The 26,678-nt window shown below is 34.2% G+C and overlaps 1 protein-coding gene across 1 annotated transcript in view; it reads right to left on the bottom strand.

The window, feature by feature from the left end:
• Positions 1-26,678, bottom strand: part of LOC136033813 (uncharacterized) — a 129,835-nt gene that overhangs the window by 4,355 nt on the left and 98,802 nt on the right. The window contains exons 16-24 of the mRNA XM_065714727.1: positions 25,827-25,967; positions 23,246-23,426; positions 20,546-20,671; positions 17,096-17,329; positions 14,625-14,839; positions 13,590-13,744; positions 11,857-11,975; positions 3,029-3,180; positions 800-1,024 (exon numbers count right to left, since the gene is read on the bottom strand). Coding sequence (XP_065570799.1) covers positions 800-1,024; positions 3,029-3,180; positions 11,857-11,975; positions 13,590-13,744; positions 14,625-14,839; positions 17,096-17,329; positions 20,546-20,671; positions 23,246-23,426; positions 25,827-25,967 — 1,548 coding nt within the window. The remainder of the gene's footprint in view (positions 1-799; positions 1,025-3,028; positions 3,181-11,856; positions 11,976-13,589; positions 13,745-14,624; positions 14,840-17,095; positions 17,330-20,545; positions 20,672-23,245; positions 23,427-25,826; positions 25,968-26,678) is intronic.

Raw genomic sequence — 26,678 nt, 5'->3', positions numbered from 1 at the left:
TTTGTACAAGTGGAAGAAAATGTTTATATGAATATGCTTTTTTCTGCTGTGCCTTTCAATTTACATCAACTCATTACTAAATGAACAATATAAATGAAAATGTTACAACCTAGCATTCTACAAAACTCCGTGGTCTGGGGATATAGGATGGGATAGGAAATTTTTTATCTTTAATACTAAAACAACGCTATCAAATAAGACAGAAAAACACAACAAAAAGTAAAATAGCAGGGTATGATAGAAGTGATAGACCAAACCCCTCCGAGAACTTTTACTTAAATTTATGCAGGTAGTGTACTTCGAAGAATGCTACACAAATAGGAGCCATAAAAATAGTAGGGCTACTGAAAAAGATCACAGAGATTTAAGAGAAACTATACTGATCTTAAGGATAGAGTTAGAGGAAGTTAAGTGTTATTTACGTTATGAAAATTCTGAAAAAATATCACGTATGGTTTGGTCAAGACATCGATCTATTAATCTTTCGGTTCTACAAGCATGGAGGAATTGAAAAACAGCAAACAACTTGCTAACTTTGAAAAAGGAGTCAGTAAAAGCAATTGACTCCTGATAATCGGTGACTGGCTATGCATATCAATATCTTCCTATTCAGCAATCCATAGCAAAAAATAATAAAAAAAATTAGGCTTTTTTTGTAAAGATATGGTACCACTCCTAGAACGAACCTCGAAAATTGATAAAAAAAAAACAACATAAACAAAATATACGATAAGAAAAAACTTCTTCAGAAGAAGGATGATTTGAAAAGGCCCAATATTTTAAATTTAATAATAATTACCTTAACAATGATATCATTGCCTTTAAAATAAACGGAAAGAGTTTCTCTTGGTAAAACAAGCAAATAATCTCCATTATTTTGCTTGTACAAGGCTGAAGAAACGCGACCATCCTTAATCATCATTATGCCATTTTCATCCAAGTTGATCTCTTTTTGCAAGTTCAGATCCACAACCCTTTTAGATGATATATGGTAGCGATCAAATTCTGTAATTACTCTCAAGCCCTAGAAATTCGAATAAAAAATCAAACAATTGAGCATAATTCCTGAAAATTAGATCATGGTTTATAAGATAATATGTTTTTTTTTTTTATTGTTCCGTAATTCACTATCATGACAATAATAGAAACTGTAATCTTGTTTTAAGACACGGTGGTTACTTTAAGACATTAAGTTTCGATAAAATCGATTTAAAATTTATTAGATTTTAGACGTCTATTAAAGACTATTACCAATGCTATGGGTGCGGGGTTCACAAATGGTACTCTAAAAATGGTAAGTTCAAAATATCCAGGCCTGCTGATCAAAACCCTGAGGCTAATTACGATACAGATAAATAAATCAAAATGTGGTTAGGTACATTATTACGAAATTGTAGATAATTCAAACCTTATTAAACCAAAGTAAAAAAAAAAAAACTTCGAAAGTATGATTGGACGGCCCTAGGTGAAGTTCTTAGGCCTATGTCCCCTTTGTAACCCTCTTCAAGCCCCACTGTAAATTTTTAGATGTTAAAGACATGATTTAGCTCATTCAGCTGATTATTATCCAAAGATTGTTTTGGGAAGGATCCAGCAATGATGTTGGTCATTAGAAATCACAAGATCTTTGAATGGCTGTCTTACATCAAAGACATTTGGCACATGTTTCTCAAATGGTGCTTGATTTTAACCCACGTTGATATGTATAGATATCTGAGGATGGTGAACACAAATCTGAAACTTATATTGGAAAAGAGAACCTACGAAATTGAAAATTATTGGCTTGGTATTTCACAAACAGGGAACATGTTACACACTGCTGAGCCGCTGAATTTACAAGCATGTAAGGATTGTCAATCAGTGTGACAGAAGAATCCAAGCAAAACACTTGGCACTATTCTCTCTCCATTAGCCCCCTCCAATTTCACATGTATAGATATGTTCACTCATGGTCATGCATGAATTTTGTGGAGTATGGTTCTAAACGTTTAAATATTATTCATAACAAACTATTAAGATAGCACTATGACTGCCTAAAATCACAGCACAAAGTATAAGAAATCTATTTCACGAACAGTTTTTTATTTTAATCAAAATTAATATTTAAGTAGCAAAGTAACAATCAATTATCACAGAGGTTATGACACAAAAGAAGGTCTTTTCATGGTTGTACAGCAAAACTAACAGTCACAAATGTATTAGAATTTTACCCTCCTGTAAACTGATTGGTATTTTCACAAGTTCTTAACCCACTTTAATTAATGAACAAATGAAATTTGGAGGTGGTTTGAGAGGGAAGTACATTTAATTTTTTTGTCTTACTAGTGTGAGTAAAATCAGGACATTTTTATTTTAAAAAAGAAGAAAAGGAAAGTTGATTAAATAGGATTTTGTTTTAGGTAAAGTGTCAATGACAGCCTAACCGCTTGTGGTTTTGAGGAGTATGTCCAAGGGCAAATTATTGGTGGTAGTTTTGATTTAAAGTAGCTTGATTAAAAGGAGTTTGGGTAGTTTTAAGTTAACATTCATCGTTAGTCATAATTTAACCAGCTAAATTTAGGTTTAATTTCTTTTTTCATTTTAATTTCGGTTCGTTTTAAGTTTTGACCGAGAAGTATGGGCAATTTATAAGAGGAACAACCGAAAGTACCGTAAAAAATTCACATGTGCCATCTAGCGTTCGAAGATTTTGATTTTTTTTTGGAAAAATTTGCTATTTTTTTTTTTTTTTTAACTAAGACCAAACATGTGTTACAGCACTATTTTTGAAAATTATATTCATTCTTACTTATTATTACACCAGAAAATTGGCAAGAAACGTGAGATGCAAGAGGGCGCTAGTGATCATTTTTGACATTAGTGCCAGCTTCCCCTCTTATAAGTTACCCTTTATGCTTTTTTCTATACCTTGTATAGTTTGTCTTGGGTTTAAATTTGCTGTTTACTTTTTCTGGGACAACTATTTTCTGTGAATCTAAGTAATTTTTGAATTCGTAGGTTATAAAGACAGAGAACAGACTCTTCTTACCAAGTTTCCATTGGTTTCTTGCATTACAAGCACAGCAAACTTGGACCTCGAAGAGCAGTCAGATGTGACCAAGTGAGGACAGGTGTCAATTGTGTAATTATAAGTCACACCATCAAATGTTTGAACACGGTTTCTTGATATGTAGCATGCAGCTTTAAAAAATAATACATTAATTGATTTATTAATTTTGTTGAAATGAGCTCGTCAAATACCTGAAGACTCAATCAATTGAAGGTTTTATTTGTATGTCTATATATTTTTACAACTGAAAACAAAAATCACAGCTCATTTTTCTGTTTTTTTCTGTCATTCCATAGCTCCCCTTTCCACTACAAATAAAGCAGTGATTGGAGGAAACTGACTCAATCTTAATTTCCGTGACTAGTTCAGAAGTGAATTCTAATTAGGCCTGTTTGAATCCTTGTTTTTGTTCATTATAACCTACTACAGAACTATTTCTTGGTTTAGTCTTACAAAAAAACTCCGTAAAAAGTTGCAATCCCTAAAAATTAAGGAAATAATTAATCCAAGCGACTAGTGAATAATCAGTATTGAATAATTAGTTGAAGTAAGTTGAATCCGTGCTAGACCGCAATCAATTGTTTACAAGTTTAAAGTAGTTTTTTAGTTACTTCGAATTATAATTATTTTTTAGTTTATGTAATAGTTTTTAATTAAAATTTGTTTGCTATCTTTGTTCCGACAAACATACTGGAACACCAATTGGTGGGGTGCATAAATGCAATTGGAGGAGGAGAATGCTCCTCTTATGATCGCTGTGTATTGCCCACTGGTACGTGAACATATAGTTACACACCTTCCTTCGGTAATAGGTGTTGCAGACCACGAATTGGACGATTCTGTTTCAGAGGGACAACTCTGAAGGACAGATTATCCAACGCCACAAACAATGTCTCTACTAAGGCTAGAGAGGAGTGGCTTGCCATTACCCTAAGAAATTAGCAATGATACCTCCTATCATTAATATTCATGAAAATGTTACAAATTAAAGAAAGCTCTCGTGCTACCACATCTGGGCAACAGGCGGTATGACTTGAGGTTCAAATCATGAAAATAATGTTTCCAATGAGGATGATATTGATTATATTACATAGTCCCAGGTAATTGAATCTGGGGTAGTGAACGATTATTTATCCGATTTGATGAGTCTTCAGTCGGAGAATACTATCTCAGTATCGTCCCCTAAAACACTAATCGCACTTTGAACATTAAATTTATGCATACTAGCTAAACCAGGATAAATAGGATTAGTCCAAAAAGAGCCTAACACTAATGTTGGGACAAAACTGGATTTTCAGAGACTCACCTCCTCTTAACTAGAACAGAAACGATAGACCACGCCGAATCTCCATGTGGATCATAACCATCCATCTCCAAGGATTCATTTCCACCATGTTTATCTTTCAAGTTTAAGCCCCGGGCTCGTCCCGGAGTGATCTGGGAGAAGCGAATGGTTTTTACGCCTAGCTCCAGCACACCATGAATAAAATTTCCAACAAGGATGTTATGCTCCTGATTGGAGACTTCAACACCCTCATAAGCTAAACAAATGAATGAATCAAATGAAATTTCGGACATGTGTGGCAAAACCAAAGGGGTGAAAATCTAATTGACTTTTGCCGAGATGTGGAACTGTTTATCACAAACACACTTTTTCACCAAAGAACAAAAGTCACATGATTTTCTCCAGACAGTCACAAAGCAAATATGACTGGCTTTATACTTGTCTGCAAGCGGTAGAAATCATCAGTACTAAACCGAGTTTCCAAAACTGATGACTTCAATTCAGACTACATTCTAGTCATGTCTTAACTACGTATTGGACTTCAGAAACACCAATAGACTAAAAAAAACACTTTCCAATATATTGTGTGGATCTTCTTCCAGAACTTAGAAACAAGACACAAATTTAAAACAACACTCACAAATAGGTTGTCATAAATCCAGCCTAAAGGAGTCCACACTTAAGACGACAAAGAGCGATTGGTCAACGAGAGTGTATTCATCATCAGAGAAGCGGCTAGGAAGATCATGGAAATTCAGGTTCACTCTGATAATCCCCAAAATAACAAATCTATGTAAATAGAAGGGTGTCCTTGCTAACAAATATGACAGACAGAATTAGGGCGAATACAAGAGGCTGAAACGACTATTGGAAAAAAATCGAAAAGCATTGTGACAGTAATGACAAGTGTATTTATTTTCAAGAAACCATTCAGAAAGGAGACAGCCACTTCATTTACAAGAAAGTCTGTGAATTGTCTAAAAGGAAGACTCTAAAAAGGAAGAACCAGAAAAGGAAGAACCAGAAGAATTGATAGATATCTACCACAAAATCAAAACAAATGTTAGGGAAAATGGCTATTTTCGTGGGTTCTGGGCGAGAGCTACCACTGTCCCCCTTTTAGAAAAGGGAGAAAAATGCTAACTGTAATAACTAGATACCACTAATGTCAGTATTGTATCAAAGTCCAAGGTGAAAACATTTATATCTTGAATAATTAGTTATTGCATTTAAACAAGATTCAATTTAGGTGTGCCAAACCATTTTTCCTTGTATTGTTGGAGTCTTCAGATATAGACTTTGCACAAGGGAGGGACAGTGAACATCAAGTTTCTTAGTACCGACTGGATTTTTAGATCCTTAAACTGCTGGGGATAGGCGATTCGAGTATACGCACTTACCACAGATTCTCTCTGCCGCGAGATTTATAAAGCCAGTAATGATTCGGGTTATTCGTTCAGTTTCTGTGCGGTTAATACAATTGGGGCAATAGTTATTAACACTGGCTTCTGTTGTATAGATTATTTGCGCGTTTCTGGTCTGATTTAAGATTGTGAGTTTGGATTTGCTTACCAAATGGTAAAAACCAACGAATCAGATTATATAAGAAATTCCACTACTTATATTTATCCACCCGTGCTGAAGTGTTTACAAGTGAATCACCAAGCTGGAATTGATGATGACTCTGTTGCTTAACATGCAATTGGCTTTTTTGATGAGTATGTCATAAAGAGCGCAAAAGCGAAACTCTGGTCTTGTGCCTCTATTAACCAAAGTTGAAGGGGACGAAAAGGTGATCTGGCCAACCTTAGGCATATAAATGATATTCTTGAATTTTTGTGAAAATAGGACAATGAACAAATGAACCAGCCCGATTTTGTTATCATATTTGTCATAACAAATGTGTGGTATTTGTGAGACTACCACATTGTTGCTACAAATGTCAGTCTCCTAATCGTACAATATCTAACAGTGACAGGCCTGTGCACTGTTCTCGTTGTGCTGGGCAGTAAGAATCCTTTAGCTCTTCCCCTTTCAAGCAGAGAATCCAAAATGTTCCAACTGCGGTAACCCCCATGTGTCCTTTAGTCTTAAATACCGTATCCTTCGTGAAGTCATGTCTATGAAATATAACATCCCTAATTGATTGAATCGAGAGACTTAAGTTTATGCTCCTTTAATACTAGTGGAACTATAGATAAGGACTACACAACTAACCAGATAATGTCAGACTATAACTTTTTGTTTCTTCAAGAGCATCTTCTCTCTGCTGTCAGTGTTGATTCTCTGCGAAGGAGCATTGCGTATTATGTGTTCACTGCTAACACTTGTTGCACCAAGGGGAGACCCTCTGCTAGTCCAACTTGCATCGTTAAGCAAAGTTTGTTGGATCTATTGCCTTCCCTCTATAAATCTAATGATAATTTCATTGCGATAAAAAACAGTGAGTGTGTGCTCATCATTGTTTACCTGCCTTTTAACCTAAAACACATTGCCTCCCTCATTCGATTTTCCAGTGCGTGCCCTCTGTGAAGAATTTTTTCACAGACATAGAGAAGCAAGGCCACAAATGGCTTTTTATTGGTGATTTTAACTGTGATGTGCTTAGCCAGTCTACGCTTACGACTTAGTCTATGACTTAGTCTTAGATTCCCTCCCAAATAACTATCGAATCATGGAAAAAGATCTTTATTACAGTTACAATCATAATAGTGGGGCTTTATCAAATGCTGACCATTGCATTTACTCTAGTGCTACATCTTTTTCGACAGTGCACGTGTAGATGAAGATGATTGAGGTTATTACCACTTACCTCTAGCCCTTACCCTATCTGTGAATCAGACTAGCCATAATTTGGTAGGCACAAGTGCAAAGAAGCGGTGTTATAAAAGGGATTGGTCGAATGGTAGTAAAGTTTTATATATTACTATTCTAGCTGGACACCTTACTGATGTCCGAGTTCTATTCTACCTGCTATGTACTGGTACTTTCTCATCTCAAGCTCATTTTGATTTCAATTTCTATTATTCCTGTATCATTGAGTGCTTAAAACGTGCTGAAGAAGTTGCTGTGTCTCTGCGTTCTAATACCCGTAGCTCCATTAGAAAGGAAGATCCTGAATTAAAAGCCATCAAGAACCGTGCTAAATTGTAGCTGAGGATGTGGATCGCTTTTGGCCGAACAAAGAGAGGACAAATATTTATTTCAAAACAAAGGTCCCAGCCGTATTTTAAACGGTATTTGCGCAGTGTTCACTATAACATCTCTGAGTTTCCTAAAAATGCAGCTCAGTGGATATGTGATATAAATTCAACCAAGATGAATTGGTCTGCTGACAGTGGTGTTTGTATTTCTAGTGACGCTTAGCTAAATCATTATAAAGGGATTTTTTATGTAATTAATTATGATGTGCATTGTTTCTACACAGATCTTGCCAACAAATGTCCAACAAAAACACGTTATTCCTGTTTCCCTTGCGATTGTTCTAAATGCTATAGACCTAAATGCGTGGACTCTCATGGTATTTGTGTGAATCACTTGAATTTAGTCAGTTGCTTTGATTTCACATTTACAATTATTTTGCCAGATGTGTTTGTTATCTTCCCTTTTTCCAGATTGGTTTTTATGCGGAACTGTCACTTCTATTTCGAAACCCAGGAAAGACTCCTTGAATTTCAATTCTTATGGACCAATTACAGTTGTCTGCAATCTAAGTAAGGTATTTCAACATATTTTTCTACCACATATCAATACAAACTGTCAGCTCTATGTGAATGAGTTTGGTTTCAAATCACTTGTTGGTTGTCAAAATGTTCAACGCACACCAGCTACTCCATTACAGGATGCTCAGACCAACGGTCATGAACTTTACATTTGTATGCTTGACTTAGCTAAGGCATTTGATTTTGGTTACTATGCCTAGTTTTTGGCATTCTCTCGCTGTATCAGGAGTCAATTCGTCAATTATTTCATTGCTGCGTTTTAGATATGGTGATTCTTATGTTAGACTGAAGATGCAGTCATGTGTTTTTGGAAAAATCCCTGTTAGATGAGGCTTTCAGCCAGGTGGAGTTTATCCCGATATTTATTCAAAATAAGCATTAATCATGCGTTGACTAAATATCAAATCAACCTGTTTTCTACAATCCACCAGCATCTCCTGCGTTGCTTACGCAGATGATATATTGTTGATTCACAGAACGAGATCAGGCCTGGTCTACTTAGTTGATCTTGTTTCTCGTCTTTTTCTAATATTGGATTAACTTTGAATTTTGATAAATGTGAGTACCTGGCAGTCAATATAAGACCATCCGCTACAGTTTTACACTGCCATGTGTATCTTCTTCAGTTCGATGTGCGAATGCCATTAAATATATATTAAGTGCTGCTATTAAGTATTATATTTGCAGTACCCTCTCTGGGCTCCATGCAAAAGCTCTTGTCGACATTAAGCAAAAGCTTCAAATAGGCTACGGGAAAATCGTGGTTGCTGCTCACGTCGAGCCCTCTCCCATCGTTATAGTACATTTTGTGATCACTCCGTTTTATTTATATCTGGTATGTATCAACTGCTCTAGAGGAAGCAACTCAAACCAATTCGAGAGATGTACTTTTGGTACCTGAAATACCTTACTTTTTTTGCCTCGTTCTTACCGTAATCATGCCATTATTAGTAAACACGGTGCTACGGATACTACTGAGTCATTCCAAAGATTAAATACAGTTTAACTCATAATGCTGTTTATTCTCTAAGTTCTTTCCACCCGTTAATTAGATTATCTGGCAGTTAGTAATTGTGCATTATATTTGTGTATTATTGAAGTATTTTTATGTTTCTTTTTTCCTAGTACTCGGCTTGTGTATTGTTGTTTTGAAGCGGTTTAAAAGTAAATTAATATTATTATTATTATTATTGTTATAAGCCTAGAAAAACACTCCTTCATTGACCTAAACCTCAAACAAATCATATTATAGTGGAATGTCAGTCCGGATTTCAAAAGGACCGCTCCACCGTAGACCATATTTTCTTAGCTCTGTAACTGATGAAAAAATACATCAAACACACAAAGGGATTGCTATTACTTTTAATTGATTTCAAGCAGGCTTTTGACTTGGCACAACTTGAAGGGCTCTGGCATATTCAGCTATACTATGGAGTACCTAAAAATATGATATTTTCGATTAAGGACATGTGTTCAAAGTTTAATGGTCAGGTTCAGGCACCTAGAGAAACCAATATAATATTTCTTCGTCAGCAGATGTTTTCTCTTATCTACACATCTTTTCAATATATTCCTTAAAGCAGCAGTTCTTAAAGCAAAACTGTAGATCGCTCAACGATTTGCAGGAAACTAATTGACAGATTCTCATACGCAGATGATTCTGCGAAAACTAATAAAATAAAACAAGCAGGAACTGATCAACTCGTGTCTAAGGCCTTTGGGATGATCGTTAATACAGCTAAAATAAATTTTATGCGGGTATCTATAGACCCTGCGCCAAGAACTGTGCAGATATAAATTAAAGGAGAATCTGTTGGAAACGTCAATTCTTTCGTCTAGCTATGCAGCCTCGTTACTCCTAACACTTATCACTCAAAGTCAATTAGACAAAGACTTGGCTAGATGGAATTTCAGGGGCCTACTACCAATCTGGAAAAGGAAAGCACTATGGACATCTTTGAAAAGTCCGTTTAATTAATTATCTAATAATCCCCATCGCTCAGTTCTCTAGTAAATCTGGTCAATAAATGCTGAGGATAAACGAAGAATATCTGTGTTTGATTCTAAATGCCTCCATCGAACAACGGGGATTACTTACGTAGACCGGGTAACAAATGAAGACCTCCGTAAGCGCCTCCGTCGCTTCTGTGCTATCATAGAAAGGATCAAAAGTCAATAGCTCCACTTGTTAGATCAAATTCAACGAATATCAGCCAGCCAGCTACAAGAAATCAATGACAGGTACATGGCCCGTGTCCCCATTCCCAACCTCATCAGAAATAGGTTGAAAATCTTCAGGCCAATAACCTACACCAGTTACTTTGTATAGCACCAGACCAATCAGTATATCGCCACAGTATTCAGCGAATTTCTTGGAGAGAAGGAGTTATTAAAGGCAGATATGGTTATATGTTGCATGACTAATTACAGTTACTTAATAGACATTCAAAATTAAATACTAATAACCTTCTCTACTGTGATTCTTTATAATACCATCGATAAACTCGAACGAGTTTAGGAGTATCTTTTCAAATTCTCGTATTATAAAAAAAATTCCTTGAGTACTAGCTCAAGGACTAGCCACTTGACATTGGAAATCGTACTACATAGATTGAAACCAACTATTCAACATTTAGACGACACTAATCAGAGCAAATTGGACTAAATGACATGGAACAGAGTTGGTTACTGTGGCAAAATATCAGCAACAATAAAAAAGAAGCAAAAACCGTTATAACAAAGATAACAGAAAAGTGGATTGAAGAACATTTCCTTTGTTTGTACAATCCATGATGAAAATAAATAAAATAAATTAGTGTTCAAAATTTTGAACAAAATAAATGTATTATTACAAAAGCTACAGTTACAGAAACACTTACAAAATGTTTTGTTCGATATATTATACAGCTTTTGATTATCAACCAGTAATATTTTTTAAAATCTATAGTAATAATTCACACCGTTCGAGAAAAGTGAGCCTAATATATAAAATAGTTTTTTTTTTGTCTTTATTTAAGCCATGTGGTCATGAAACACCATATCCAAACATTTATGACACTGGACTAGATTCTTGATTTATTTAAATTTTCTTATCTTCGTTTTTTTCCAGCTAAAATCATTTTATCAGGTGTAAGACTATATAAACTTTTTGACGATTCAACTTTTATTCTAGTCTGTGTAACAATTACTTGCGATTTTATTATTTTGAGAATATAAAGCTGCAATTACAATATTATAGTTAAGCCCGAAGAAATAATTAGTCGTTTTTCAGTTATTTCAGAAAGCAGATATTTTCCATGAGCTATTTTTTAGTATATGTTACTAATAATTTGCCTATATTTGGATAGAAACACCAGTGAGGCTGGGCAGCATGTTGAGATTTCACATATGTTTCTCCTCTCATATGTCCTGGGTACTTTTGAATTTTTCTTCTACTATTAAAACTCTTATTTTTTTGGGTTGAAACAACATCTTACTTGTTCTTTTTACATTTAATCATTTATTTAAAACTTCCTTGTCGTATCACCCTACGTCTACCATTTTTCACTTTAGTGAGCTTACATTTGGATTTTTAAGCATTCCTATTTACCTTATAAGTATTAATATTTTTTGACGTTTGTCTTTAATGTTTACATCTAGCCATGACAATAAGTCAGATTTGGTTGGATAGGAAATGCGTTAAAAAATTAAACTTCAGGGCTAAAAAAAAAACCATCTTCGTTTTCTTTTTCTTTTAGTTCAACATCTATCGAACAGAAATCCTAATCTAGATTTAGTAATTAATTTAAGGAAACACTTACGATTTTCTCCTCTTACGCCGAGTGATGCAATTAAATCGGTAATGCTTTGTCGTGGTGTAAATGGTAAAGCACCTTTGAAATAGTTTCTGGAATTCTCCATTGTTACTTCTTCACCCATGCTAAAAAGAAATGTATTTAGAACTAATGTAAATAAAAAAAAAACTTTCCATTTAATTAGCTTTAAAGGCGATGGTGAAATTAACACAAAAAAAGCAATCAATTTCAGCAGGGTGGAGTGGTGAAGCGGAGAATTTGAGCTAGTAAGCAAACACCAATCCTGTAGGTGTTTCGGAGATAAACGAAAACACCAGTGGGTGAACCAAAAATATCAACTTTACTATGCGGAAATTTTTATCTTTAATTTTTGAGAAATACTAAAAGGCAAAATTAAATTTATCAGGTACAAAATAAGTTAAAATAAATACTTATATTACGGTGCTCAAAGTCAAAGCAGTGTTTACATTTTACAATGTTACTTGAAAGTTACCATAAGGTTTTCAAGGATTTGGTGGTTGTAGTACAGAGCGATTATTGTTTTATTCCCATAAGAACTCAACAAATATAAGAGAAACTAATAATACAAGAAATAGCAAGTACGATCTAGAATCATATCACTTTCTTTAAACACAAGGTAAAGTCCTGACGTTAAGGCTACACTTATGTGTTAGAATGAAAGTAATAACAATAACAATCTGTTTCTGCAAAAGCCAGCAAGGGAAGTGACAACAAAACGAGATACTAAACAACAAGTGACGTCAGTTAATATTTAGTGGGTAAATATGTAAGTTCAATACAACATAAGTCTACAAAAAAGGACCTCTATGGCTTAACCCTAGTCTCCGTAACTGCACTAGCTTTCAAATCTCCCACAAATTATTTCTTTTATTATTCTTATTCAATTATTTCTATTAATAAAACGTCCCCCAAAAACGTCTTTTTTTTTAAATTTCAATTCTTTGTATTCCCCTACAAAATATAAAAGCTACTTCTCAATACTTCCAAACATTGGGAAACGTAATGACCATTTTTCTGCCTGACCCGATCTGTGTCCTTACTTTTTGGCCATGTCAAAAACTTTCCGCTGCCGTGTTTAACAATTATCCCAACTCATACCCCACACTCCTGTTCTAAAAAAGGGTTTCATCATGCCTTCTCGACCTGTGGATACAGATCTAGTGAGAGGGTCTATGTCCTCGTGGTATATTTGAAAATATTAGCCCAGATTTGTGATCAACAGGCTTAGAAACCCTTAAATGCTGACTTCAGTTAAAATTAAACACTGTTTGAGAAACACATTCAGTGTGCGTAGATTTAGTACAGAAATATTGTGATGTTAATGATACTTAATGATAAAACTTTTAACCGCTTAATACTACTCTGAAATGATCATTATTCTTTTTAACCTAACTTTTTACTCAACCTAATCACAGATTTTCATTCAACATAAATTAAATAATCTATGGTTAAAACCGTTTAGCGACAAGAAAACTTGACTGTAAATCAGGGAACCGAAGAATTTAATAAGCATATCCTGCGTCTTGTTAATTCAGTTATAAAAAGCGAATTCGTTTTTTACTTGTTTACTTTCCCACTCAGACACTTTTATATGTATTTTCTTTAATTTAGCAGCTATTCCTTTAAATTTCCTACAATTTTGATACTTCATCAATTTAAATTGATCTCTAATAAAAGGTGCTTGAGTAACACTGGTAGTACTAAAACTACCTACTTACCATCTTGTAGCGACATCAAAGCTTTTGCCATCATGAGTAAACGTTACGGTTTGTAAAAAGGCTCCATCATCTTCAACTTGTTTTGTTTTAAATTTCATTCCAAAAAATTGGTTTATCCTTCTCAAAATTTGGCCCATATCGTGAAGAGTATTTAGCTATAAAATAGAAGGGATAAGAATCGGCAATTTGGCTAATTGAATAAGCAAATGCTCCAAATAAAATAGCTTGTAGTTTTTGTTCTGTAAGCGAATACAAATATTAAATATAAACTCATAAATATAAAAGCCTGTAATCACTTAAGATAGGATGTCTGACACCTCTTTTTGTGGCTTTTTCGTTTTAATTCATTTACTTTTCTATCAATAAATAATTCTGAACTACCCTGGCTATGTGCTTGTATTTTTCTAAAGTGTATCTTTCTAGGTATCCTGGATTGTAAAAAGGCCCTCATTTGGTGAAAATTTTCCCTATGTATGCACAATAATCATATAGCTCTAAACTATAAACCTTACTAGAAGAAAAAAGCAGAACGGAGAAAATAGAAAGGATCAATGAATGATCAATTAAAATTCATAAGAGACTGGGAATCCAGTCCTTTCAAAGAGGAAATACGATTTTTTTTTCTATTGAGCCTAAAATGCACAGTTTTCAATCAAAGCAAAAACGATTTTATTAATTGCCAGAACTAATACTTTTGCTCTGATATCTTTAGACACATTAATTATGATTTACAGGATGAATAGATATGTTAATGTAAGCCTGGCTATAATTCCCCACATAATCCATTCATGTTATGTCGGATATGTGGATGGATAATTTGTCGGTTATTTTGTAACTGTCGCTACTACTTCAAATATTGTATGCTTACTTGCATCACTCTGAATTTAAGTGTATTACGTTTATAACTTGAAGAAAAAAAGTATTTTAAAGTATTTTTGATTTTAAAAGGGATCAAGCTGTTTTTTTTTAATCCTATATAGAATTTTTTTTACAGATTTTGTGAGTCCTGAGGGATATCACTGCTTTATTGTTTACCTTATTGAACCCTGGAATCCTTATTGACATCTTATCATAGGTTTCAGCAAGAATACGAGCCTTGTGACAATCTTGACTAGCCATAATTCCTTGCTCCATATCCGTCTGGCATGCCTTGTACTCGGGTGATGTCTCGGCGTAGGCTAATTGCTCTTCAGTTCTAGTATAAATGATTTCACCTTCTGCTAATTTTTCATTACATCCTTCCCCTTCACCTAAAAAAATAAGGATAATTGATAAACAGTAGCATGGTTCTCTAGCTGCTAATTTAAATATTACTCGGAAGAGATAAGGAAAAAATTCTGGCAATAATTTACCCACTTGGGAGGGCAAAATCTTGCCAAAGAAGAATTGAAAAACATTTAAACTACTTCTACCAATACTAAGAACTCACCACAGCACCAAGCCACCTGAAGCCAACACAGCTACACAAGCTGTGCTTCTATCCCAATCTATTCTAACTCTCCCTCTTTAAAACCTCTCAGAAAGTTCCTTTTTCCATTAAATCTTTCTTTATAACATCCTCCCACCCCAACCACCGACACCCTGCTTGTCGTTCAGCCTTATATGGTTGGCTAAAAAGAACAATTAAGACAATCTGTCATTCTTTATCTGAAGAACGTGCCCTAGCCATTTACAGCTTTCTCTCACTATCGGCCCTGAAAGCTGAATTGAACGACACTTTTCGTAAATTCTACTGTTTGAAATATGGTCAGTCAGCCGGTTACCCAGAACAATCCTTAGGCCATTTCTCTGGAAAACATCTAGCAAATCTTCATTCACCAATCTTGAACACATCTTGAACACATTCTTGAACTTCATCCACAATCTGAAGTCCATGCTTCAGAACCATATTTGACCACTGTCATCACTGTAGCTTTCGATTCGCCCTGAGCCTTGGCTATTCTACTTTTAATATCTTCACTGCTCCCACCGTCTATACTAATAATACAACCAAGGTAGGTGAAGCTGTCCACCTGAACTCGATTAGGACCAGCGCATACTTGCCTAGGCATTCGGGTCGACTGTGGTGTTACCGATATTACGCCGGCTGCTGCTAATACTGGGTGTTTTGAAACCGGCGGGCTCCCCTTAACAAGGTTTAAGGACCCCCGAGAAAGATTCAATCCAGGCAGTTGACCGTTGGGCTAGTACAGTCTTCAGTCGCAACATACCGAAAGACAAAAGCATTACAATAGCTAAGGGTATATTGAGCGATTTCTTGATTGTTTGGATTAAATGTGTGATTTTTCATATGTTATAGGGTCTTACAAACTTCAAACTTGGTTCATGTTGCAGCATCGAGTGATTTGCAAGCCAATACAGTTCAGTTCAGTTCAGTTCAGTTTAGTTTATTAAATAGACAACAATAACTCTCAAGGCTCCATGGCCCGTTACATCGGGGTTAAAATAAAATAAACACCAAATAAAGAGTCTCTTCTTAAAAAAAACATGACAGTAAAGGTCATGTTTGATTATCAATTATCTGTTTATCATGCCATAGCCTACTCAATCACTTTGCCACCTTTTGGTCATCACAGTGCATTTCTTGGTTCTACAGCACCTCTACACCGTCATGACAAGTCGAAAATCGATCAAACGCTTTTTATCATGTCGGTAGATTCAATTCTGGATAAACTAAGTATCCCTTTCTGTCACCTTTTCCGATTGCCTCATAAAAAGAATTTTGAAACACAATCAGTATAACAGCCTAATTATCGTTTAGTCCATTCGTATGAATTTTTTTTACTTTTCCAACAAAATGTCTTCTCACTACACTTGACCTTGGGGTCAAAACAGAATTATTTGGATGACAAGAATGGTTTGTAACAAGGATTACAGACAAACAGACCCAAAAGTATGAAGATTCACTTATGACCAAAACACAACCGAATGCCAGTAAAAACAAAACAAAAAAAAAATATAATATAGCAAAAAAAAAAGCTTCAAATAGACTGCAAAAGCATTGAAAATCTTACAAACGCTACGATGTATTAATACTTCCCTTTTTAACTTCAATTTGTATTAAAAAGAAAAAAAACTAAATTCCTGAGAGAACAAGGGTAATATCAGCCAGGGGACAAAAAAGAAGCGAAAATGACAAAAGCAATAATTTTGGCAAGCAACTCCACCAAGCCCTTTTTAGTGCTAAAAAAAAGAGAAGGAAAAACTAACCTTTGAAAAAAAACAGAAACAGAGCAGATAAGTCTCTCATCACCTATAGAGTGTCTCATCTGTTCTGGTTTATTTTAATTAAAAACGTTGTGTTTTGTTTCTCTTTTTTTAGACTGTAAGACAGCTTGGGGGAGGTCCTTCCCAAAACATTTGCTTTTGTCGTTTTCATTTCTTTTCTTTCTACTGGCTGGTATTACCTTTGTTTTTTCGTTACTTGATCATATTATTTTCTTTTCTTGTTTGTCATACATTATGGATATCCAGTGCGGTCTTAAAATGTAAAATGAAATTCTTACCAAAAATTAAAGAAGCACGGGCTTGAACAGGGCAAGTACTACATGCACATTCAAACGTTGACAATGCCGGATTTTGTCTTCTGAATTTCAGACACTTGGCTTTGTCTCCAATACTCAATACAACATCAACAATTTTCTGCAATCCGTCATAGTCTTGAGCAGAGCGTACAACAACAGATGCAATTGCTTTACCAGCAGTAGATGTCGTCAACTTATTATGGAATAATTTTCCACCTAGAATTTCAGTTAATTTCAATAATATTTTCAATATATATATATATATATATATATATATATATATATATATATATATATATATATATATATATATATATATATATATATATATATATATGTGTGTGTGTGTATGTGTGTGTGTGTGTGTGTCACAAAGTGAAAGTCCTATCACATCTTTTTTCTAGCAAAAATCCAGCAAAAACCCATTTCCACTTCAGGTTTGTCTTATTAGAGTTAAAGACTCACTATTTAATTGGGAATTATAAGTAATGAGCATTATTTTGTGAGACAAGGTTGAAGTTCTGTCTTAACGACTTTTTTTTGAAATTATCATTAAAATACTTTCTGTAAAGCCACTGACAGCTCATTTACGTAGTGCTATAGTATCGAGTATGATGCAATACGGTACATCTATATATATATATTAAATTAAAAAAACAAGTTTTTTTTAACTGAAAGTAAGGAGCGACATTAAAACTTAAAACGCACAGAAATTACTTCGTATATGAAAGAGGCTGCTTCCTCATCAGCGCCCCGTTCTTTACGCTAAAGTTTGACTCTTTCTCTCAATTCTTCTTTTTAAAACAGTAAAAAACTTTAGCGTAAAGAGCGGGGCGTTGATGAGGAAGCAGCCTCTTTCATATACGAAGTAATTTCTGTGCGTTTTAAGTTTTAATGTCGCTCCTTACTATCAGTTAAAAAAACTTGTATTTTTAATTTAATTTCTGGACGTTTTTGAATCAATGCATGTTTTGAGTTTGGCTCTCCGCAGAGGAATAATCAAAACGAAATTTGCATTTTTTTTTTTTTTTTTTGGCTAAATGGCTTTCTCATAATTTGATCGAATGATTTTGAGAAAAAAAGAGCGGGGGACGAAGCCTAGTTGCCCTCCGATTTTTTGGTTAATTAAAAAGGCAACTAGAACTTTTAATTTTTTACGAATCTTTTTATTGGTAAAAGATTTATGCGTAACTTATAAATTAGCTTGCGTAAAGAACTTTTGTATTCTCATGTTTTTATTACATATATGAGGGGATTCGCCCCATCGTCAGTACCTCGCTCTTTACACTAAAGCTTAAATTTTATCCCAGTTCATTAAGAATGACCCCTGAATCACAAAAGCCGTAGAATAAATAGTTGAAATTACTAAAAATACTTTAGCGTAAAGAGCAAGGTATTAGAAGGAGGTGAGCCCCTCATATGGGTAATAATTTCTGTTTGTTTTAAGTTTTATTGCTGTTCCTTACTTCCAGCTGAAATAGCTTTTTCACATTTATTTTTTAATTGTTTTTTTTTTAAATAATGCTAGTAAATCCTGCTCTCCCTTCATGGAAATTTTCTTCTCCCATGACAAATTCTCGATGGAAAATTCCTCCAGCATATCCTCCTCTTCTCAACCCCTCCCCCAACCAAAAAAATCCTCCTAAAAACGCCTGTATACTTCCCAATAACCATTACTATATGTAAGCACAGGTCAAAGTTTGTAACTTGTTGCCCCTCCCACGGGGACTGTGGGGGAGTAAGTCGTCCACAAAGACATAGTTATAAGGTTTTTCGACTACGTTCAATAAAATGGCTATCTCAGAATTTTGATCCGTTGACTTTGGGAAAATAATTAGCGTGGGAGGGGGTCTAGGTGCCCTCCAATTTTTTTGGTCACTTAAAAAGGGCACTAGAACTTTTCATTTCCGTTAGAATGAGCCCTCTTGCAACATTCTAGGACAACTGGGTCGATACGATCACCCCTGGGAAAAAAAAACAAAAAAAAAACCAAAAAACATATAAACACGCATCCGTGATCTGCCTTCTGGCAAAAAATGCAAAATTCCACATTTTTGTAGATAGGAGCTCGAAACTTCTACAGTAGGGTTCTCTGATACGCTGAATCTGATGATGTGATTTTCGTTAAGATTCTATGACTTTTAGGGGGCGTTTCCCCCTATTTTCTAAAATAACGCAAATTTTCTCAGGCTCGTAACTTTTGATGGGTAAGACTAAACTTGATGAAACTTATATATTTAAAACCAGCATTAAAATGTGATTCTTTTGATGTAGCTATTGGTACCAAACTTCCATTTTTTAGAGTTTTGGTTACTATTGAGCCGGGTCGCTCCTTACTACAGTTCGTTACCACGAACTGTTTGATATATATATATATATATATATATATATATATATATATATATATATATATATATATATATATATATATATATATATATATATATATAGTGGAGTGGAACTATTGAAGTAAAATATTAGGGAAAGAGGCACTTGCATAATAATTTAAGTTGATTTATTTAGTTTTTCATATTAAATTTATCCCCAGAAGCTGTTGATCAAGCGATCAACAGCTTCTAAAAATCAGTTGAGGTATCTAAAAAGATTGCAAAAATAGAAGCTTGTATTTGGGAGGGATGGATGAAGAAATTTGAAATTTGAAATTTGCGTCCCTAGCATAAGAATACGTGGAACCTAGCAGCAATACTGCCTGTATTCGGGTATCACCATATCTTGACCCTTCAAAGCACCAAAAACAGTAACGAAAAAATTGGATTGTTTGACTTTGGTTAAGCACAAACTTAGAAGCATATATATATTTATATATATATATATATATATATATATATATATATATATATATATATATATATATAAATATATATATATATATATACATATATATATATATATATATATATATATATATATATATATATATATATATATATATATATATATGTACTAAAAAGAAAGAACTAGGAAAAATAGGGAGTCCAAATTTTAAAGAACAGACATCCATATATATTTATGCCATTATTGTCAGTACCGGATTAGCTAAAAACAAATGGTACCAGAGAACTTCTGGGGGGATAGCTTCCCATTGAAGGCGTAGGTGTGTTTGGGAATCACCAGCTTTTAAATATTTGAATTTTTAAGGACGAAAAGCATTCTCAAATTAAAATAAATAGCTTCGCTTAATTATTTTCAAGATCAAGCTTGATAACACTAACCAAAACAGGCTAAACGCAGAAAAACTTCATTGTTAAAAAGAAAAAAATAAAGGAAATCTCAGAAAATAGCCGTTCTCAGGTTTGAACAAGCTTGAGATGGCTCAAGGAATGGAAAATCTTTATAATGACATCCTTGGTACAGCTAAAAACGAAAAGAAGCGAGAAGAACATTTGAATACTTGTTAATATAAATATGCACCTTTAATCTCTGTATCATTTTCAAAGTCATAACCATCTATTGAGTCAGCCAAAGGTCGAGGAGCTTCCGAGGTCGAACCAGCAGCAAAAAAATTGAATCTTGCAGGATCGTACTTCATGACTTTTGCTAGAAGTATTGAATGTAATGTAATATTTAAAAAGGCTACCAACTTTCAGCCAATCAAAGTTCAGTTCTTGATAATTCATTTTTTACATATATAGCCTTAACATCAAATATTGGATACCCATAAAAGTCTTTTGAAACTGACTTTGATATATAGGAACCAAAAACGTCTTCGGATGTGCGTTAGGAAAATTCTTGTTCTACACTTAGATTCTCCTTTCAAAATATACTTTTAGATTCGTGTAAGTCTGTACTCTGACCTGGTTAAAATTTAAGCAAACTAACATAAACTGTAACCGTTTAGATTTTTTCTTATTTGACAAGGCGTATCTCATACAATTATTTTATTGGAGCCAAACAAAACACTTCTTTTAGTATGTTTTAATGTTTATCGCTTATTTATTTATTTCTAACCCGTCACACAATACAAAAATAGTACACAGTAAAGGAGTACAAGATAAAGAAAACCAGAGAAAAAAAAACGGGAATAAGAGAAAAGAAGACCCTACAACGTCTAGCAGTACAATTAATAATGAACGCCTATGAAACACTGAACAGCTGTTACATACACACAACTTTAGACATCAGAGTATTAGAAGGGGATACCAAAGATGAAAGCTGATTTTGCGGTTACATTTTAAAATACGTTTCGATAGAGCGTATTAATGATACGCTCTATCGAACGCTCGATATTGATGCGCTCATAACGCTCGATATCGATACGCTCGTATCGTAATAGATACGTTTCGATAGAGCGTAGTATTTCAGTGTTATTTATATTTGCAGATTAATGCTGAGTTTCTGGTCCACGGGGTAAAGTGAAGTATAAGTTTTGCTAACTGGCAATATACTAAAAGGAGTTTATGATTATTTGTGCGTGAGAAAATCTTCCGAAATGGGGCTGGGTGCAGAAAGTTTGGTAGTGCTATTGAACTATACAGTTAGGCAATGTTTATTTGACTGAAACATTTTTTTTTTACAACTGAAGATAAGCGCACTACACTTTTTTTCAAGGTGAGAAATCAGTAGCAAACGGGTTTGCCTTAGAGATGGCCCCCAATGGGAAGACTGAAATAAACATGTTATTCACCTGGCTTTACTAAAGAACGTCTCAGCGGGATTGACACACTGGGACTCAAATTACCCCATTTAGAAGAACCGTAGATTTGTTAAAGTTAAACTACGACGCCACATTAAAATGTTCACTCTCAAACAAGATGAACTTTTCTTCGATACACTGTATCGAATTTCTAAGATTAAGGACATCATCTGCATAACAGAGAAGTGTTAAGTTTATTTATCCCTCAATACCTGAGGATATGCAATTTGATTGAATACAGTTGTCCTCCATGTGGTCTTCAATATTTGTAATAATGCATTAATTGTAGTTTTCCAAGGGGAGATTTTTCATGGGGAGGAAAGTATCCAAGGGTAATATTCCAAAAAAAATTTTAAACAGAAGAGCAAAAGCATAACCCAGCATAATTTGAAAACCGATCAGGAATTAAATATATATAAAAAAAATTCGGCTGAACGTAAGAAGCAACGAAAAATAAAAAAATATCTGTCCCATCCTCAATCCTCTCATTTTACGTTAAAGTATAGCTTTTTGTTACTTTTCTATAAGAAAAACTGCTTAAACACAGGGACTGTTGAATGTTTAATGAGATGTGTTTCCAAGGAACTCTTAAGCATTTAGTGCAAAGAGTGAGGGTTGTGGAAGGGGTAGCCCGACTTTGTATATAGAATAACATCAATTTGTTTTAAGTTTTAATTTTGCCCCTATCTTCAGCTGATTTTTTCCCCCATAGAATAGAAAATCAAAAATAAAGTAGAACATGAGTGCAGTGTAATTGCATAAGGAAAAGGTAAATAAGAAAAGAGTCAAGAGAAAATGAGTTTAGATCAATTGCATAAGGAAAATGCAACTAAAAAAGAGTTAACTGAGTAAGGTCAAGTCAAGCTCAGACAATAGTCAGGTTCATGTGACCATTCGTTTTTATTTTATGTCATTTTCAAAGGATTATTTATTCAGTTTGAAAGGTATATATACTTGCCACTTACACTATTAATATCTCAAATGTAAATGAGTGTGACACTCTGATAACCGCATCGAAAGAAAGAAAAACTCATTTTGGGATTTCATTGTTTTTCACGTTAAACATTTTTATCTATTTTTTTTACTAACCGTGCCTTTCTCTGCGACAAAAGTAATATCAAGAACTAGAATACATGCAAAAAATTAAGCAGAGTTACACAGGCTAGCGATTGAGATCCTTGTGAAGTCTTATAGATAAAGCCTGATTCCAATTTTCATTCTGTTTAGGCATGTCTCCTTGCTTTGCGCACGATGTCCAGTTTATTTTAGATAATCAATCGGACCTTCAATCAAATGTACATGCCAAAACTACAATTCAACCTCTTCAGGCCTTGTCCCGACGCTAAAAATTATCTCAGCTTGGCAAGGTCTTGCAATTTTATTTTCTGTCTTGGTCCTAAAAGCTGGTGCAGCTGTAAATGCTAAATATACTTGAATAATATTAAATCAGAATCTAAAAAAGTGTATGTTCAACTTACTTCTTTGGAATGCTACAGTGAAGTCAGACATAGTCCTTATTTTTTCTGGCAGGGGAACTCTAGCATCGTGACTTTCAAGGCTTCCAGGAAAAATCCATTGCACCGGGTCATACCTAGCAAAGTTTTGATCCTTTGGTCGTTCAGAATTAACAGTGAAAATTCCATATAATCCATTCCATGACTAGAATATAAGAAAAAACAATAAAAATAACAATTAATTTTAAACCAATATACAACTTTAATTTTAACCTACTTAACAAGGAGGAGAAGTAGAGTAACGCAAAAAAAAATAATAAAAAAACAAATCTTAATTTTTAACAAAATTACAAGAAAAAGGCTTCAAAATGATCCGAGAAGAAAATACAACGGACCTTGTTGAGCTTTGACTTTTTTTGTTTTAATAATGCTTTGTAAATTTGTTTTTAATTAAAATTTGCATGTAAAAAAGTTTGTATCGTTTAGATTATTGATCCAGGATTAAACTTCAATAAGTTTCTCTAATGCAATTTAAGCATCTTGCGGCCTATGCACATAGGTATGCGGATTCAAGAATGCCCTTAATATAAGTGTAAAATTACGTGTAGATAAGAGGAAAAAGGAGAACTTTTGATCATGTATCAAGTTGTATCATACTCTAACCATAATGGTACTCTCACTTTTATTTAACCTCCGATACCAATATTATCTGATAATACCCTCTATAGCCTTTCTTAACAAGCAGGGGCAATTCAAATGTAAGCACCTACTAGAAATCGATTTTCCCCCTGAATATCAGTTATTACAGCGATATGGGAACTCGTAATAAGTAGTTTAATCATTCTTTTCAGTGGAACTTGGGAACTTCCTGCGTTTGGAATTGGTTATTTCCTAGAACCTATTTCCCAAATCAAAATATTAGAAAGGTTTTTGTAGTCCAGCTGTCTAGGGTGCAGCTCCAAAGGATGAAAATGGCCTTTTCAAATCCTAATGTGGACGTAAAATCTTTTGAATATAAAGATTCCCAAGAGAAAAACGCATTGAAAGAAAATGAAATATGTTAATGTATTTTGTAACATCCCATGTGCACATTGTCATTACGTAACACCTATGTGTGTGTCCTTCTCAGTTACAAGCTGGGGTTCCCTCGGGGGCTCGAAAAAAAAGTCACGTATGAATACATCATCCGCATCACATGTAAAAATTCCCTTAATACGAAAGAACTACAGAAATCACGAAGAAAAATGCCTTGAAAAAAATGTCAAAAAAACCGTTTTGGATGTCTTAAAACATCTTGAAGAGAAATATCTTAAAAATGTCTTGGGATGTTTTAAAACTTCTTGAAAAAACATCTTGAATAAAATCTATTTTGAAAAAGCATCCCTTCTTGACTATCCAACCCAATTACGTAACACCCCAAACCCTATTATGTAACAACCGAAATTCAACAAACCCTATTACACAACAACCAAAGTAAACCCTACCTATTATATAACAGACACCTGTATCTCTTAGAAAACATTCCCTATGACATAACAGACATCACTTAGAAAACATTCCCAATGATGTAACAGGCAAACCCTTTTACGTAGGTTTACTATATACGTGCGCTACAGTATTGCCTAAGTGAGCGTAATAGCGTCTTGAGGGGATCGCAGTAAAATCTTCTTCGTCATCTTAGATCATTAAAGGAAGATAAGAATAGTGGCTGTATCTGCTCAAACCTTAAAAGGGGATACTACTTTCTCACTAGGTTATTGTTCCTGGTAAATGTTACTATGGCTATTTTTACTAGAATGTAATAAAATATAATAACAAATAAAGCTTTTATTTTGACTTTGAAAGTTGAGGAAAATATAACATTTTTCTGGAACAGGCAAATTCTTTTGATAAAATCTTCTATTTTTATTTAACAACGTTGTAACCTCTTTTTTGCTTTTGTTCTTATAATAACCTCTCAAGCTAATCGTGGCCTAATTTAAAGCTGCACTTGCAATTATATAAATGCAATTTAACGACATTCCATAGTGAAATTCCATTTAAAAAAGAAAATAGAATCAAAAACTGGATTACAAACTTTGCAACTAATAAGGACCAATAAAGTTTGCCTAGGAAATTTTAAAGGTTGAGTAACTTTTGACTTTTCTGGTTCCCAAAAACATTTTTTAGAAATATTTCCAAAAAACTCCTTGAAAATACACTAATACTCTAAAATGGGAAAAATAGTTTACCCCCTGAATGTAAACAATCAACAAGTTTTGAGGTACACTAACTAGACTATTCATGTGCACCTTGTTATTTCTATATAATTTGTACAATTTCTATATAAGCTCATAACTTATATAATAGAACTGGCCACTGAATGCTGCAAAGCCAAATTCTAACAGAGCAAGACCTATTTTTCACCTAGTGCTTCTCGCTTTGCTTTATAACAACTTTCATCTAGCAAGTTATCTAGTAGCCATTTATCTCCTAAGAAATCTGTGAAATAAACAATGTGTTAACAGATTCCTGCTTTTTAGAGTGTTTAGCATAAAGATGGTGGATACAGTTATTTAGATTTTGGAGGGTTCTTTTAATAAACAGACAAGAAATAAAAGATTACCTTCTTCTGCGGCTCCGAAACGTGCACTTTTTCAAATCCAGATTTTTCATTAAGAGGCTTGTAGTCAGAGACTGATCCAATAATAGTGAATGGCGTGACTTTGTTTTCGAAAAGGTTCCTTTTGACTTCAGAAGGAGAAATCTAAAAAGAAATAAATTGTGATATTTTAAATGATAGACTAAGCATAATGAGAGTATATTCTTGCTATGTTTGTAATATTTTCATACCCTATTGTTGCTAACAGCTCACTACAGCACCAAGCCGCCTGATTCCAACTGAGCTGCTTACACTCCTCCTCTAGCGCAATCTATTACAACTTCACTCTATGCTCCCTCCCATAAAGTTCAAGTCTTTTAAAAAAAATTATGACTTCCAAGTGTTCTAAGCGGCTCAGTCTTCTCAACATTAATTTAAAAATCTAACCCTTGATCCTGAACTCTCTAAACCTTAAAAAAAATTATGTTTATAATGCTTATATCTATAGCACTCAAGTCATTTGAATAATCTAAGTAAGTTTAATCTAAGCTAAATAATCTAAGCAGTTTAGTCTTCCCGTTTTACACTATTTTCCCTATTTTTCACACCTGGTATCCGTTGTATAGTTAGTTCCACCTTTCCCTCCAGAAAAATTTTCATATATCTCTAGAACAGTTTCTAGACTTGATGGTGCCCGGAGAAATATAAATTACAGCAGCCACTGCCGACTCAAATATAAGCAAAAAAGCCCAAATCAAAGTAAAAATTTGTAAAAATTTGTTCAAAGTTGGCAATCCTTCAGCTGTGCTGCCCCAGGCTTTGTTATCCTGGACAAGTCCTGGACAGCTGACTCGGTTGTTTCACCCCTCCTAGTAC

Source organism: Artemia franciscana, chromosome 12 (assembly GCF_032884065.1).
Source record: "Artemia franciscana chromosome 12, ASM3288406v1, whole genome shotgun sequence".
NCBI lineage: Eukaryota > Metazoa > Arthropoda > Branchiopoda > Anostraca > Artemiidae > Artemia > Artemia franciscana.
Note: the sequence above shows the minus strand (reverse complement) of the source record. Positions and strands in the feature narration are given on the sequence as shown.